The sequence below is a fragment of the Lethenteron reissneri genome, chromosome 37 (genome assembly GCF_015708825.2).
Source record: "Lethenteron reissneri isolate LAM-NWPU_2019-01 chromosome 37, ASM1570882v1, whole genome shotgun sequence".
In the NCBI taxonomy this organism is placed as follows: domain Eukaryota; kingdom Metazoa; phylum Chordata; class Hyperoartia; order Petromyzontiformes; family Petromyzontidae; genus Lethenteron; species Lethenteron reissneri.
In genome coordinates, this window is record NC_083815.1 from 6,599,299 (window position 1) to 6,616,969 (window position 17,671).

Here is a 17,671-nt window from a genome sequence, read left to right on the forward strand (position 1 = left end):
ACCAGTCTCGTGCTTCCCTGCTTCATTCACCTGCACGAAGCAGCAGTGCGAGTAGTTTGGTTAGAAAAAAATCACTCACGGCCTACACTGTGAGGAGGCCATCATCCAGCATGTGTGGGTATTGTGACTTAAAAGTAGGTCGTGTTTCTCTTTTTGGAAGCCAAAAGGCATTTTGGCATCCTCTGGTCTAACACCGTTTTGAGACTAGGCTCCAAAGAAAGCTATCTCTGGTGTGGACCAATCAGTTTCAAAGACAATGCATATATTATCAGTGTTTTTTGTTTGCATTCTGACCACAAGTATTGTGGTTAATGCAGACATGATTCCTTGTAAAAGGTTTCAGTTTGGTGTTTTAACATCTTAACACCTGTTTTGTTGCCATAAAAAAGGGGAAAACCTATCCTCACATTTAGTTATTGTAATTGCTGAGCAGATAAATATGGGATTTCAATGTCAGCCTGATCTTCGCTCAGTTGATTCATTTTATGTGTTTTTCAAATGTTGTATACTGTCCATTATAAGTTTTTGTATTTTGAATAAAGTTGTTGAATCACAAGGTAAAGTAATCCTCTTTTTCTCTCTTTTTCCATAGATAACCAGATAGCAGCAGTTATGAGTGTGGATAATAGGATCTTCTTCAGAATCTTTATTTCTCCTGGAGGAATCCGACAAGCTAAAAAGCTCTTTCACAGATGTCCAGTCAGGGGCTGGTCAGCAAGTTACAACAACAACTAACTAACAGCGTCCCCAAATCCACGTTAGATCTGTGGTCGGCAACCATAATGACAAATAGAGCCATTTTCTTCTATTTCGTTAAAAAACGAAGTATTTCGAGCCGCAATGCATGTGAACACATGATGGTCCTTAATGAATAACGGCAAAACCATGTTTTAAGTTATCCCTATTTTAAGAACAGCACATGCACAATGATTTTTAATGCCACATTGCAAATAATTGTTGGCCTTTTTAATGTTCAGCGTTTATCGAATATAATTAGGAGGGTTTCAATTAGTTACTTTTGCAACCATAGTGTTGGGAGCTACGAAGCAGTTCTTAAAGAGCCGCATGCATCTCCGGAGCCGCAGGTTGGCGACCCCGGATTTAAACGTAAGGAGTTCGAGTCTAATGCCTTTTTTGTCTCGCTAGCGGTCTTCACTTACGGGACGCTCGCTCATTCTCCTTTCGCTCGACATTACAGGTGCGGACACAACGCCCGCAACAAGATCCGGGTGTACATCTACCCACTGGTGCGCTACGTGGACGAGCGGGATGCCACCGTGGCGCACGTGATCTCGCGCGAGTTCAACGACATGCTAGCGGCCGTGTCGGAGAGCGAGTTCTACACGGACGACCCCAACCGCGCCTGCCTCCTGCTGCCATCGCTCGACTTCCTCAGTCAGGACCGCCTCAAGGTCAAGGAGATGGCGCAGGTGCTGGCACAACTACCCGGGTGAGTTTAACTTATTTCCCTCCCCGCTCTACATCCGCGCCAATGCTGAAGCAGCTTGGCACAGCTCAGGAGGTTTTATTTTTCTATCCCCCCCCCACGGCGGAACTAGAGCCGTGCTGCTGATAGTACACTCAATGAATGAGTCAACACACGTAGACCATGCGGTAACGCAGTGTTCGAGTTGTGTGAACTTGCGTAACACGCTATGAACACGTCCTTAGCCCCACCTCTGGCCCTGCTTGTACGGGCCGGCGAAACGCGGTTTGATTTCTGGCGTGGCTCGGCAAATAGACGGTGGAAAAACTGAATTTGGCCGTGAGGGCTCTGCACCGACTTAGCCATTGGAATAGGCGGGTTGAGGTTGAACAGTGAGTAGGGACCAGTCGGTGTGCTCGATGCGAAGCTGGTTTAGTGCAGAGCCAGTGGTTCCATTCCCCACACACGCGTGATGAATGATACATGGAATCATTAAAACTGTGCTCACTGCTCTTAGGCGGATGCTCTTAATGATGCGGTATGATATGTAAATGTAGCGCCATGGAATAGTTCAACCTGAACCCATTGCCTTGTTGAACATTACCTCCAATTAAATTATGTGATGCGAGCAAGGCTTGGAGGCCACAGAGGTCAGAGCACTGAGGTTCCACCGCTGAGATTCTTGGTTTAAACCAAGGCAGCCACCTGCAATAAAAAAGTGGAGTGAATTGACGGTTTCTGCCTAATTGCCAATGACTGCTTCACATGGCCCATGATTTAAGAGAGAGAGTTTCGAATGGGTACTTCACCTCGGGATATTATGCCGATGCCGCGGTAATGATAACTTGGGGCGTGAGTTCGCTTCAGTAGTTAACGCGACCCAACTGTGTACAGTTCACAACGTGGTCCTCGCTTTTACGAAACAATTCAATCCTGGGAACCCCATCTTAAATTGTTCCCTGTTTTCCCATTCACAGTGCAAACGGCGTAAACATTCCTTGCCGATGTGGTTTTTCTTTTATCAGCCATATTTAACAGGGTTTAATAGGTAAAAAAAATCCACAAAAAAACACTTTAGAATAACAAAAGCTCCACGCTCAAGTCACATTGGAAACCAGGCTGGCCGTTAAAATGTTTCATTTCAGAAGATGCGTCGTAAATCTAATTTCTGTGTCGTAAATTTATGCATGCTGGCATTCTATAAGCGTCGTAAATGTGGAACGTCGTAAATCTGACTTTCGAAAGCCGGAGGCCGCCTGTATATGAATCACAATAATCGATTCTCTGCTCCCACATGCAGTGTGAGATTAAAATGCATATTCCTAGTACCTACTCATTGTCTATGCCTAACTCCTGTGAACGCTATTATAAATCTCAACAGGCTCTCGTGGTTAAATCAAATGAATTATCCAATTAACCTTATGGCGGTACCATAGTACCCCGGCTCTTGCACAATGTCCGTGATGCAGTCATTTTTAGTCTGTTGATGGTCGGCGATGCGGCAATCGACTCATCTCGGCGAGTTGTATACGATGCACCACCACCACGGTGCGTACGAGCGTTCAGAGTTTCAGCGCAATCGTCCTCGCTGCGTTTCGACATCGCCGAGTGTGGCACTGATTTCGGATTGATTGGTACCCCAGTCGCGGAGTTAAGTACACCCCTGGGAAAAATAGTGTCCCAGAAATAACATTTAATTGCCTCGGCCATTTAGCATTATTTGGTACCCTGGGGTACCGCCATAAGAATCAAATAAGTAATTATCCGGAATTTTACGAGGAAAGATTACTTGTTTCGTAATCAGGCGAGATATCCAAATAGAATGCGAGGCTAATTTCTTGTAATTTTAATTAGATGTTTTTTTTTTTCCCTCCTCGTTAATAAAATCAATTGGGGTTTGTTCTTAAACGTGTAAATATTTCAATCGAATTCACAGTGAAACCCATCACTTTATAAAGTGCACATATGCTGCCCCCTACTGTTGTGAGCCTTGCATGAAAAATGCGTGTGCTTTTGCACCCCGTGCTGGAATTTTAATAAAATGTCGCAAAATCAGGGTTATAAACCAGACTCTTTGGTTTTTTCGGTAAAGTCACGTAGGTAAAAAAGAAAATAAATAAATTAAATTAAATCACGACGTTTCGATGGCAACACAAGCTTCCGTCTTCTTTTTACCTACGTGACTTTACCGAAAAAAACAGAGTATGGACCCTTGCAGTCACGAAAACTTCAAATCTAGAATGAGGTTATAAACAAGTTTAACCCACGATTCTTCTCTTCCTTTTCTTTTTTAGTTGTTTACCTTTTGTAATCTTCCCCAATTGTATCTCGCGTGTGCTATGGACATCACGCCATGAGACTAAGCACCCATATGGTTCTCCCGCAGAGCAATACAACCCTTCGTGTTAACAAATGGCCCATGAAAGTAGATACTTGCAGAGCTACCGCTTGAGATCCCTTCAAGACAACTCTGACCCACACAGCAGAGGGCAGCACTCTCCGCACCGGCAATGTTCTTTAAAAAACAAACGGTGATCCCAGTGGTCGGCGTGGTGGTTCTGGTGCTCTTGAATGGTAGTCCCAGCAGTCTTGAGTGATAGTTGCAGCAGTCTGCGTTATAGTTTTGGTGGTCAACTCCAATACCAGCCAACCGGTTCGACCAGATATGCCGCTCAAACTTATGACACAGGAATCCACACTCAGGGATCAGAATGACTGTTGTCGATTTTGTATTCCATGAATGGAAATGTGATTCCTAGGATAATAATCATGAGAACCCTCCAGCTCTAATGCCTAATCAGGAATATATTTTTTTAAATGGTCAAAATAAAGTACCTATTTTTTTCACAGACTTGGCTGTATATGTTATTGCCCTGCCTGGTTGCTCTTTTTGTTCATTTGCGTTTCCTTTTTTCAGATGGAATCGAGGGACAAACCATTTGCTGTTCAACATGCTGCCAGGCAGCGTTCCAGAGTACAACACAGCCTTGGATGTTCCCAGAGACAGGTAATTAATTATAAATGTGCTGCTGCTCCTTTGTTCAGAGACTCCAGCTGTACTGACAAGCCAGCGTGGCTATGCTCATGGTTCAGCAATGTTCACATCAATGAGCACAATTCTTACCCTGCCTTTCTGAGGGCAGCGCTTTGGGCTGTTTTTATTTACAAACAGCCGTGGACGAAATTCATCCCCTCCGATTAGCACGGATGGCCTCGTTCGGTGGGAAAGAAGTTATACAGACATACGACTAATACCCATAATTGCACCACATATCGCCATTGATTCTTTCAAACTGCTAGATCTTGTAGGTCTTGTAAAGTCGACTCCTGATCTCCAAGGTTTGCTCTTACAGGCTTCCTATCATCTGGCTTTAGGTCGACCTCTTGGTCACCAACTTCTGGGTGGCACTGAAATGCCTGTGTCACCTGCCCTCCTCCATCCAACACATCGTGTCCCATATTCTTAGGTTTTTTCGGTAAAGTCACTTTTCCGAAAAAACCTAAGAATATGAATCATTGCAGTCACGAAAGCTTCAAATCTAGGACATCGTGTCCCACCCATAACAATTTCCTTTTTCTCGGCTATGTGATGGCAGTGAAGATTCATATTTAGTTTTAATCTCATTTCCACGTTGTCACATCTATGCTCCCCGATTTCACCAAATCACACTGATCATCGTGGTGAAGTATGGTCAAGTATCCCCCCATGACCCTCATCCAGCAGTGGATTGACAAAAGGACCTCATATAATGTATTGTAAAAATTGACAACTGACCTCAAAAGGGTCTGCTCTGGCAGTGTGTACTGCCATCTGAATTTAGGTATTTTCCTTGGTCACCAATGTAATGGAACAAAGTAATGAATCTAAGAATTGTCACTGCTGCGAGTGCGTTATTTCTTGGCAAGCTGATGTCTTAGCCGTACATTATTCAGCAGGGGGCAGTCACGCTCCTAGGTTTGCTCAGCTATAGTACATAATTCCTGTTCATTGTAAATCAGTGGGCCCACAGTTATTTCCAACAAATATATAACCACAAGGCCGAGGTCACACTTGAATTATAACTCATTGACTTTACCTTTAACATGCCCGTCACAAATGCAGTGACTTTTCATGAACACCGTGAAATATTGGTGCAGATTTTCGTTTTCGTCAAATTTTTTGCAAAAATGTCTGTCTCATTTACCAACAGTGGGGGGGGGGGGGGGGCGGGCTATTGTGTTTGGGCAGTTTTTCGCCAATATAGGAATCTGGAACCTTATATGTGTTTGGTATTCGGATGTGTGAGTTACATGCAGCACAATGTTTACACGTGGCCACGCACTAAAAGACACGTGGCACTGAATAACGCGGTTACTGGCGTAGTGAAAAGGTTTATTTTAACAGTTGAAGTGTTCACATCTGTTGCAGTTTCTAGATGTTGTTGAATTTATACAAACCTACGCGAATGTGCTTTGCCGAACACGTGCTATGTTGTGTGGTAGGCAATGTGCCCTACAGGTGTTTGAAGGAGAATCACGTGACAGGCCTCCCATGATGCAAGTGCACTCACTACTAGAGTGACAGATTGCATTGGTATAGTATTGTGTATGTACTTGTCCTGCCATTTGAGAATCAACCGCTGGCTGAGGACCCCTCCCGACACTGTCCGGGTCATGGGGGGATATTTGGCAGTGTTTCACTATGCCGGACAGCGCGGGATGGGAGAATAGATCGAGGTGCATGTTAATCCAGTACAGTGATGGAATTGCAGCACTGCCCTCTGCTGCCCGCCATATTTGTCCTCGCTGCTCATATTCTAACTCTGCATCTGTAGTAATGATACACTGCTAAGAGAAAACAAATTAATCTTCCCAAATCCTATCCGAAACGTATTCTTTATACTTACTTGGCATGGGATTTTTGCACACAGTGTTGGTGTACAGTGCTTTTTCTGCAATATTTTGCTGTCTTTTCTTGGATTTTCTGTTTGCACATAGTCACTTTAAGATATTTTCTTGTTCATGTTTTTGTTTTTTTGTTTGTTGCGGTTGCACCCGATTCAAGAGCCGAATGGCTCACAGGGCTATACCTAATAAATGAAACTTGAAAAACTTGAAACTTGAAATCCCACAGCACTTAAATGATTGGCTACTTTGTTTCCATTTTGAGATAGTGATTTATCCAGAAAAAGACTCACCGAGTCTCAAGATTATTTTTCAGGAGGGTCCTGCATTGGGATGTTTGACCAATACCATTTAATAGGTGTGTAGCATGCGAGAACTAACTCGGGTACCTGGAGAAAATGCACACACACGAGGAGATGACACTGCCTTGCAATATCCTGCCCACACCTCGCAGCCCCATCCAATAACTAACCAGGCTCAACCCTCTTGGAGCTTCTAAGATCTCACAAGATCAATGCATTAATGGTGATTTGGTCTTTGGCAGCGATGGAGAAGCATGAAGAAACGCACGCTTAAAGATTTACATTGAGTGAGAGAAAGAGGAACGCGCGTATTAAAGGACATATGAAGGTTAGAGACATTTTTATTTTAAGAAAAGTAAGTGAGCTTGGGCTGGATGCCCCACTTAAAGAGATGTTGGCTGGTGGTCAAGACAAATGTGAGAATTGCAGTCAAAGGAGTGAACATGCCCGAGAGTACGTTTACTGTGGAGATTGAGCGATGAAATCAGTTCACGCATTGGTGCTAAATAGGTTGCTACTTCGCAGGACTATGAGATATGACAGTGGCTTAGGGGAGGCCTTCAACCACCAGTGGATTTATCATGGCTGCTGATGAAGATGATGGCCTTAAGCAGATTATACGAGACTACATGAAGTGACTGTGCAGTACGACATAAGCATACATGTATATAATATATTATTTTGGTTTCATTGAAAGTTATTGCAAATAAATGTATCACTGTCTCAGCAAATATAGTGCACGTGCGGCCAAAGGGAGAAAGAGGGGAAAAAAAAAACTCTATGCACATGTGGGGCGTGGGTGGAAGGTGCCGTGTGTTATGGCGCCATGTGTAGGTGGTGAAGTTGGATGATTACCCCCCGCCGTGGAATGATAAGTGTTTTTAACACAGAAACGAGTGCTGTGAACGTGGCCGCGATTTCGGCTATGTGAGTCGCGTGCGTTCAGTTTTTCTTGCTCTACCACCTACGCGATTAGGATTTTTTCGGCAAGGCAGACTATGATGTAGCACCCATGTGTACGTGTGCCATACTTGCCAACTCAACTGATTTAAGTGGTAGATTGCAGATTATAAACCCTTATTTTCGCGTACCAAATTTCAAAGCTATTATTTTTTTTCCTTTACCCAGAAAAGCCTCAGAGTGGTCAAAACTATTTTGCAGGAAGATCCTGCCAAGTTTTTACATTCAGGGGCTATAATTACTAAGTTGATTCCAACTTAGTAGTTTTTTGGCATATTTATTTTTCAAATTTGGCTCATTTGGACCATGATGCCAGCACACAATGGCCTACTCTTGCGAATGACGTCATTGGATTTTAAACTCCACTTTAAAGCAGATGATACATGTTTGTACGATTACCGCACGGTATTAATCCGGGTAGCTACTGGAGTCGAACTGTGAACCTCTGTAACAATCGGTGATCTCACCACCGCTACTTCAGGCCATATCACCGCCGAATCAGAATCTTTATTTATCCTGGAGGAATCCGATGAGCTATGAAGCTCTTCTTCACACATCTCTCGTAGGGGCGGATCAGCAAGTCACAACAGCAAACAATAAAAAAAAAACGATAGTGCAAAATAGAGAAAGGTAGGAAAGTCACGCGAAAAAAATAAACAAGTGTGAATTACAAAAGTACATAACAATTTCAAATAAATATATTGCCTTGGAAAATCAGTATGTGGCAAGTTGGTTTAAAATCAGCAGCCTGCCGATTCAATTGGTAGCGATGGCAAGTGTGCCATACGTGTACCTCTTGTATCTATCCGCTGCTGAATAAGGGTTCTCATGCCGTGCCGGCAGGCGGGGTCATTCGACCATACTTCACCGCGCCGATCAATGTGAATTTGGTGAATGCGACGAGGACAGACGGGGGAAGCTTAGAAGTGCAGCGCATCAATGGATTTTGCTGCATTACCCCCTCTACTGCTCACCTTGTAACCCACGGCCCTGTGACAAGCTGCATTTGCACGAAGTTCACACATACCAGCACTCTCTGGGGTTTGTTGAGCTTCCGAGATTTGATGAGATCAGGCACATTCTAGGGGAAGGCATGTACCACCCATTGCGCGTTAAATGGCTCACAGAACACCTTGCAGGTGACAATTTTAGAAATGAATTCTGATGCTATTTGTCTTTATTGTCAGGGCATTGCTTTAGACTTTAAGTTGCACGTGTTTTTTTTTTCCCGCAGTGTAAGTACATGGAGCTGCACAATGTACTGTAATGTGTTTTTTCTCAGCATTTTGTTTCTTTATTTTGGATCTTGTACCAATTTATTTTTCTTTCTTACAAATATGTGTCGTCTTTTTATGTTTGTGTATTTCTCCTTCGGATTTTTTTTCCAGTTCTCTCTTGGAAAGGGCAGATGTTGTTCTTTTGATGGATGGTTGATGATTAGGCATCTAACAATGCATTGATGCGTTGATTCGCGGATTAAAATCGGTTATTTCACTCACGATACATGCATTAATCTTGTCTGGGAGAATCGATCAAATATGATTAAGGCTAATGGAATGAGTGAAACTGTACAAATGAGACAAAGAATGACAAAATCAAGAAAGTTTCACTGACAGAAAGATAATGAATTACTCAGTTGATTTGTAAGTAACAATCCATTCAATCACCGAGTGAGTGGTTAGTTTACTTTCCTCATGATGAAGTTGATGATGATGATGCTTGTGATGGTGATGATACTAGATTTGAAACTTTCGTGACTGCAAGGATTCATACTCTTAGGTTTTTTCGGTAAAGTCACGTAGGTAAAATAATAATAAATGAAAATTTTTGTTTTTTAAAAATAATAATAAATGAAAATTGTAGTTGTTTTCATTTATTATTATTTTATTTTATTATTATTTTACCTACGTGACTTTACCGAAAAAACCCAAGGGTATGGTGATGATAATTAACAAAACACATTTTATTAGGGCTGTGGCTAAAACAGATGATGGTAATCGTGGTAAATGTGGTTATTGTTGATTTCGATGGTTTCAGCTCATTAAGCGCATTCGTTCTGCATAGGACGTGGCCAAAGCAACTCTTAATATTGCTGTTAAATTCAATGAACGTCTTGCGACACCAACACAGGTTGTCGCATGCATATTTGTCCTCTGTGCGTTATGTTTGTTGCATTCAGGGCTATACTGGCTGGCGGTGGTTTCTCGACATGGACGTACAGGCATGGCTACGATGTCAGCATTCCCGTATTCAGTGCTTTCTCCACGGAGGTGAACCTTCACGTCAAACCCCCGGGGTAAGTGCGGATCATCGATTGCCAGATTTTTCTTTGCTTCTCCGCATGCCGAGCGGATGAAAGGCTTTTTTTGCCGGTTAAATATTTCATTCCCGCACTCTTTCGTGGCAGGCGTCACATTCAACGCACGAGGCAGGTGGGGTGAAGCGATGCACTGGAGCAGGTTTGTAGATGTTGCCGAGTTGTGAAGTTTCCGTGAAGTCACAAAATCTGCTATTTTGTTCAAGTGGGGAAAAACCGTACATTGAGCAAACTTTGTGTATCCCTGTCGCTGCTTGAGCATTTCTCCAATATACTTTTTGAACTGTTGGGAAATTCATCCAATAACAATGTGCTATTTTGTATTTTACAGTAACAAGCAGCTGTTTACATTTGGCCCTCCCTATTCGGAGATTTAGGTTTTCAGGGAATGAGAAAGCATTATTTTTGAGTGCCCTGAAGGTGGCCAGAAAAGCCGCAATGCTTCCAGAGCCTTGTTAATGAATCATCACTTGCCACTTTGAAGTTGGAATGGAATGATGTCATGCCTTGACAATTTATAGCCCACGTTAAGACAGCTTGTGATGTGATATAGCTGCACTTTTTTTTCCCGTCCTAGATTTTTCAAAGAAATAGTACCTATAAAGGATGATTGATTTTGGTTCATTCCTTTTTGTATGTATTTTTCTATATATAAAGTGAGATGGATTTTCACAACGTTGCCAACATTCTCATCGTCAAATCGTGTGCAAATGGGGGGAAATGGGCCATCATGCAATCACATTTGTAAGCATAAGCAAAAGAGTATCGCTCGATTCCGTAATTAAAATCAATTCATAGACTATCTTAATTTTGGAGCTTTCGTGACTGCAGGAATTATTCTTTGGTTTTTTCGGTAAAGTCACGTATAAAAATAAAATAATAAATTAAATAATAGCATACGACGTTTCGTACTCATTGACATGTAAATGTTTTCCCTACCCCCTCCCTCTCTCTGCCTCCGCCCCCCTCTGTCTATTTAAGGCCACCCCACAGAGACGATCACCTCTCTCTGTACCTGGGTTGCTCTCTCTATGTATCTTGGTGATATCTGTCTGCTTATATGTCTGTCTATAGTTTTCTGGTTATATTCTATGTCGCTATTTCATTATACCTGATGATGATTGCTTGTGTTGCAATCGAAACGTCGTATGCTATTATTTAATTTATTATTTTATTTTTATACGTGACTTTACCGAAAAAACCAAAGAATAATTCATAGACTCTTGGTAAATCTCATTCTGTCATAATAAGTTATGTTTGATTCGTATATCTTGTATGTCATGGGTTCATTTGACAACTGCGGTCACTACTGGCTGCTGTATTCACAGTGATAAAAACATTTGAGCTAAAATCGAATTGCGAACCTGCAATTGTGAAAGCTCATCCATGAGCAAGGCGGATGTATCATTGGCCTGTGCTAATTTAACATAACCCGATGCTATTTTTCTAATGTCAAGTGTGTAAGCAATATTTACCACAACCCTTGAAGCAAATTCCACTAATTTGTGTTCTCATTGTATTACGAACATTAGTAACCTTTTCCCATTCCGAGACGACTGCATGTTGCAGGGTGGGGTGGGTGTTCCGTTCACCGCTATACCTCGGGAATGCACAAGCTGTTCAGCTTTAATTTTATTTATAGAGGAATAGTGCCATTGTTTTTAAGGACATTGTACTCACCGCAGAGAACTTTAGCCACACGGACCACACTCTTTGATAGCTGGCGCCAAACTGTGCCACGCACCCTCCAGCAGCGCGGCCTTGTGGGAGCCTCGGGTCCAATAAAGTTGTTTTAATTTAATTTATCTTCCGGTTTCGTTCCGATGACGTAGCCCAGCAATTGCTTACTCATTCCACTGCTGGCATAAGATCCTCCACTAGATGGAGCTCAAAAGAGCCCCTCCAGAGGCTATTTGGTCTTCTCTTTCACACTGGCCAGACATTTGGGAATAGTGAGGAGCACCACTCACACTTTATCCCACCGCACCTGACCGTTTGATGTACTCTTTGGTGTACCCATTTTTCCTGCTGGGTGGACAGAGGTGGAGGGATTGACAAAAAAAACTTGCCATTGTTGCCTCTGCCACTCGGGGAGATCGGAGCAGCAACCTCTGGATTGCAAGTCTAGCGTGCTAATTGTTAGACTGCGACTGCATCCTCGCTGCCGTAATTGTAATTTTAGCAAACTTGAGTTCTGGGCAAAAAAAACAAAATCCCTCCGTTTGTTTTTTTTGTGCCTGCGGGTCACTGCATGACGGAGGGAGGCAGATAGGGAGGACAGAGCGTGGCAGGGGCAGCGGCGCTGGCGGCGGTCTACTCACTCACGTGCGCACGCACGCACACACGGGCAATAATCGTTTCCATGCGGCACTCACCGCGGCTTGGCGCCCTGCCCAGCAGCTGCGAGCCAGAGGGCAGTAACGCCACGAAGCCTTGCAGGGGAGTGAAGAGATTTGGAGGAAGATTGCTGATAGTAAACCGCAGCGTTCTTATGGCTTAGAGGCAGCCCTTTACATTTTGTTTGCGCGGCACCAGACATATTGGTTGTTTTATTGTTTGAGGGTACGTCTGAGCTTGGCTTTTAATTTAATTTAAAATTGCGCCACGTGCCCTGCTTTGATGCAGCCTAGTTGGTGGGATTCTTGTAGCAAGGGCTTTAGTATTTAAGCGTGCCAGTCTTTTCGGTGATGTAATTTGTGAAGTGGGGTAGAACCGGGCACCGCAGTTAGCGCTGTGAACCCACTGACCTGAGTTTGATTCCGGGCTGCAGCTGTAACATACGTGGTGAGTGTTGTTCAAACCATCCCCCTTGACTCATTTGCATTTACCAGCACGGTGAAGTGTGGTTGGTCAAACACCGACATGGCGTGGAGGTACCGTTATCCAGCAGTATATTGACAATGGGCTGTACGTTTAATAAATAATAAATAATATTTGAATGGTTGGACATTTTGTAAAAATTTTAGCACACTGCTTTCTTCATTAATGTTTATCAAATCTTAGTGCAACGTGTAACTTAATCTTCATGTAGGCTGTCCAAAAATTTAGTGAGATCAATGAGCATGCCAGAAAGGTTACTTTAATTACGTTATTGATGACTTCGCCTGTGGTGTCGTATTGCCTGGTTTGATGAGAGCACAGGTACGTATGATAGGAAAAGTGCCATATATGCCTCAGTGAAATGGTGCTCAGTGAAAACGATCCCAACGTAAAGCTTTCGTGACTGCAGGGATTCATCTTCTTGGTTCTTTCGGTAAAGTCACGTAGAAGGGAAATAATAAAGTCATAAAAATAATAAAGTAATAAAATAATTATTTTTATTATTTCCCTTCTACGTGACTTTACCGAAAGAACCAAGACGATGGATCCCAACGTAACCATGGATACTCAGGCCTTCCATGGAAATTGTATGCTTGCGTATGGCAATATGTTCAAGAGCTAAATGCCAATGTCGAGGTCTGCTCGCCATGAGGTCACTTCAGCAGCGAGTTTGTGTGGTTTTTCTATTCCCCCGTTGAAGAATCTCACTATAGTACAGTGGGTTACGATTTAGTCCATAGTTTGGGTTGCATGGGCACACTCGTACTGTGGCCTGTCCCCCATGGAAATTAAAATAATGAATCTCAATGTGTGCTGTCGTAGTCAAAGGACATTGAATTGATTTCATGTCATGGCTAAAAAACATTGGCAAAGCAAAGTTTATATTACCCCTGTAAGTTAGTTTTAGAATTTATTTATGCTTAGCAAATTTGCTTTCCTTGGGAACAAATATGTTATTTTAGATGGTTAAATTAAATAAATGCAGTAGCGTTATACAAGAAACACATTTTTTTTACAACGCATAAAGCAGAGCCCCCTTATGATCATAAGATAGAACAAACGAATGCTGAACACATCGGCGAAGGCTCTCGTATCCAAAGCAAAGCGGAACCTATAAATCTGATTCTCGGTGTGTGTCTGCAGACGTTATGAGTTCAGTATGACTTCAGTAGCACTGTTAAGGAAAGCCTTTGTGTTTGTAAGCATGGCGAAAAAAAACATTCGTCACCCGGTGTGCCTTCGGCAGAATGACCCAGAAAGTTTTCCAGCACAAGAGCCTAGCCTTGTGGAACGCCTTTTGACAGTGGTTCGGTAGGAGTAATGGCATAGAGTTCTGATGGATTAACAAGAAAGGAAAACGCCTATAATGGTTTTCCTTGTTAGGACGAGCATTATGCTAAGGAAATGTAGATTTGTTATACTCGTGTATGTATGTGTATGCAGTCAATGTTTTTACGCCTGAATGCGATATACAAAACCATGCCTACATTCATGCTCCCCTTAACTGCCTTTGTTATACTATGTGTTGGTGGTTTTGGAATATATCTTCCTGGAATGTGATTTCCAGTGTTATTGCCTGCCAGCACAGCTGAAAGCAATATCAAATGACTGCAGTTTTGGTATCTGTTTTACAGGCCGAATTTTAAGAGTATGCCATGAAGTCTGATGAATGTAACATTAAATGAACGGATTTTTGTTTATCTTCATACAAAACAATCACCATCTTTTTAACAAGGCTACGCGTTTAAATGATCACCAGAAACGTGCAACATATGAGAAGCGCTCTTAAAATATTTTACTGTATTATACAGGGTGTTTCAAAAAGATGGCCCAATTTCAAAGCAGTATATTTCACGATGGCAACATGTTACAATTACACAAAAGTTACAAACGGTTTAATGAGTTATCAAGTTTGACTAACCATATTATAAATGCTCTATGTTCCCTCCACCTTCTGTACGGACAACATCGGGACAATAGTTGAATTCGTCCCAAACGCCTCTCTTGTCACGTTTTCCTGAGGTGCGTGGTCACCCTGTGCTCTTCCCATTACATAAACAGCCTGTTTCCTCAAATTGTCGGTTCGGTACCAACGACGAATGCTCTTTGACATTGGAGGAGTATCAATGCCAAAACGCCGTTGAAACGCACGCTGCACCGCAATTACGGATTCAGTCTTGCTGAACTGCAGAATGCAAAACGCCCCTTGTGTTGTGGGGGTCACCATCTCGCGAATGACTGAGGCTAGGGGCTGTTTGTGCGCTGGGAGAGGCATCTAGCGGTAATTATTTGAAACTCTATGCCCCGCCCTCTCTATGCCCTGCCCTCTCTATGCCCCGCCCTTTCAAGTGGTCAGAGTTTCATTCATGGGCGGTTTGTGGTTGCAGAGACATAGCGATTTTAAATCGGGTACATCTTTTTTAAAACACCCTGTATAATCATAATTGAACTGCACATTTTCAATGTTGGCATCATGTATCTTATATTGTCATGTGTTTTTAAACAAAAAAATTCAGTGATCTTCAATAGCACAGAACAAGAAGCTCTCAACACGATCGCATCCGAGATGGTGGCGAACACCTGGGACACTCTGAAACCCTAAATTTGCTTTTTGCATTGCCAACGGCGTCGCGGGACACGTGAAGGTTTATTGTGCATCTGTGTCGTTTTATTGAACAAATGATTCGGTGATACTGCGTTGGCAGCGAGTGCACAATCACACATAACACGAAGCGTGTTGTCACCCAAAGCTACCCTAAAAAGGTACATTGTAGAATAGGTGCTGTTTCAGATCATGGCCTTTCCGCACCACACGTCTTACATGTGTCAACAAAGCATTAGACATCGCACCTGCCGTGTACGCGTCATCCAAACCCCGCTCTCTCGCCTGGCGCGCGATAACGAAGCCGGTGAATTGGAGAGGTTTTTTATGCATGGGTGTCTCTCTCATTGGATCGTGCATCTGTTTCCTTCGCACGTTTGATTTCGCAGTAAAATTGGGATGCAAGCTCAAACTAATTTTCAAAATTACCCCACTTCCACCATAAATTCCTCTACCCCTCTTATAGGATTGAGGAATGTAAACAGTTTCAAGTCCCTTTGATCCATTTAACCCTTACATTTCTTAAGTGCTACTCTAATCCCAATGAAATTATAATTGGCCTCAGGAAATGCAGCACTGAGTGAGTTATGCATTGACCTCAGCATTTCTACCCAGAATATGTTGCAGCAGCAACATTTTGCTACGTAAATTAAAATTATAATTATTTGTTAATACATGTTTAATTGTTTAAAGGGCCTGTCTGCTACTCAGTAGGTGACTATTCATATGCCAAATTAAAAGAAAACCTTGTAAATCGGGAGACATTTTTCCAAGTTTAGTTTTTTGTCAGATCCCATAGTATGGCTGGAAGGCGACATAAGAAATTGGTGCCAGAAGATCTCACGACTTGAAGATATTGGCACAGGACAGAGGAAAGAGGAAACATGATGAAGTGTGCACTGGATACTTACAGGCTATCTGCCCATGGATCGTGATGATGATAGTATAAAGTGCAGTTTCCAACTCGTATTCGCTTTATTACTCTGACTCTGGCAACTCTATTTACGTGATATGATGAATGTCCATTGCCAAGAAAAATGCCTGTTATGTATTTTTACTTGCAGAGCAACACACAGCGTTATTGGCGAATGTGTTGTGTTGTTTGCTTTATGGACATCGTCAAACTGTCGTCTAATAATTATAATTCGTGAATAAGGGATGATTCATGTACAGACACGCTGTATAATGTTTCAGAAACTTGGACGCTGACAGAGAAAAGGTGAACAAAACCTGAAACTTGTGCAAACAATCATGAGAGGCATGCACTTGGAATTCCACGGAGACACTGAGAGAGCAATACTTGGGTTGTGAAAGATATGAACGTTATACACGAACGTTATTAACCACATATTTGGACCATCATATTTGACAGGTACTATTCTTCTTTACCGAGTGTTGACATCCCCAGCGTTTAACAGTACTGCCTTTTTTGTATTTGGATTGTCAGCCAACATCGGTTACAACAACAAGTGCACCTTTTGTTCTCTTTTAGCCCCGCCCACCCCCTCCCTAACACGTTCCATTCATTGGCTACCACATTCAGATAAGCCCCTCCCCCCTCCTCCCCCCTTAACTTGTATTTAAGAGCTTGTCTCTTGGAATTTTGCCTCACTTGATACAGTAAATTTAGCTGTGACGGTCCCACCTGATGACGGAGACTTGTGTTGCCTCCGAAACGTCGTGATTTATAATTTTATTTCTATAATTATTTCTATTATTTTTACTTTTATTATTTATTTTTACCTACGTGACTTTACCGAAACAACCTAAGAGTATGAATCCGTGCAGTCACGAAAGCTTCAAATCTAGAACGTTTTAGATTTGTTTTAAATAAAAAAACAATTGGGATTGGGCAGGATAGGTCAACAGAAGGGACAATGGCTGATGCTCGAGACGAACCACAGCGGCAGGAACGTGCCCGAGAGAGCGTTTGTGGCAGAGATGGAGTGACGAAATCAGCTCGTGTGTGTGCGGGCACTACACGGATCGTTACATCGTGGGACCGGGAGGGATTGTTACAGCTTGGGAAGGCCTTGATCTAAAAGTGGATTGATAATGGTGTGCTAGATCTGGTGTATCTTGTGTTGTAGTTTCAGTGGCTCCTTGGCGAGAAAGTGGTTGCATTTGATTTGTCTCTTCCGCTTAGATGGTGCAAGTGCATGATAATTGTCAGTGTCACTGACGTAAAACGGTGTGAAGTGAACATTTTTGTTTGCCATGGTGTCATTTTTTGTGAAAATAACCGAGGAGTCTAATCTTCGCCGATATGAAGCAGATTTCAACTCCTGCATATATGTAAGAATGTGATTAAACAAGAACATGATTTCACATGAAGGTACTTATGCATGTCACAGTAAGTA

General features: G+C 42.6%; 1 protein-coding gene across 1 annotated transcript in view; it reads left to right on the plus strand.

Annotated features, from left to right (window-relative positions):
- The window catches only part of EXT2 (exostosin glycosyltransferase 2), a 74,937-nt gene that overhangs the window by 8,483 nt on the left and 48,783 nt on the right, over window positions 1–17,671 (plus strand). Inside the window, 3 exon segments of the mRNA XM_061566475.1 lie at window positions 1,199–1,450; window positions 4,344–4,433; window positions 9,752–9,868. Coding sequence (XP_061422459.1) covers window positions 1,199–1,450; window positions 4,344–4,433; window positions 9,752–9,868 — 459 coding nt within the window.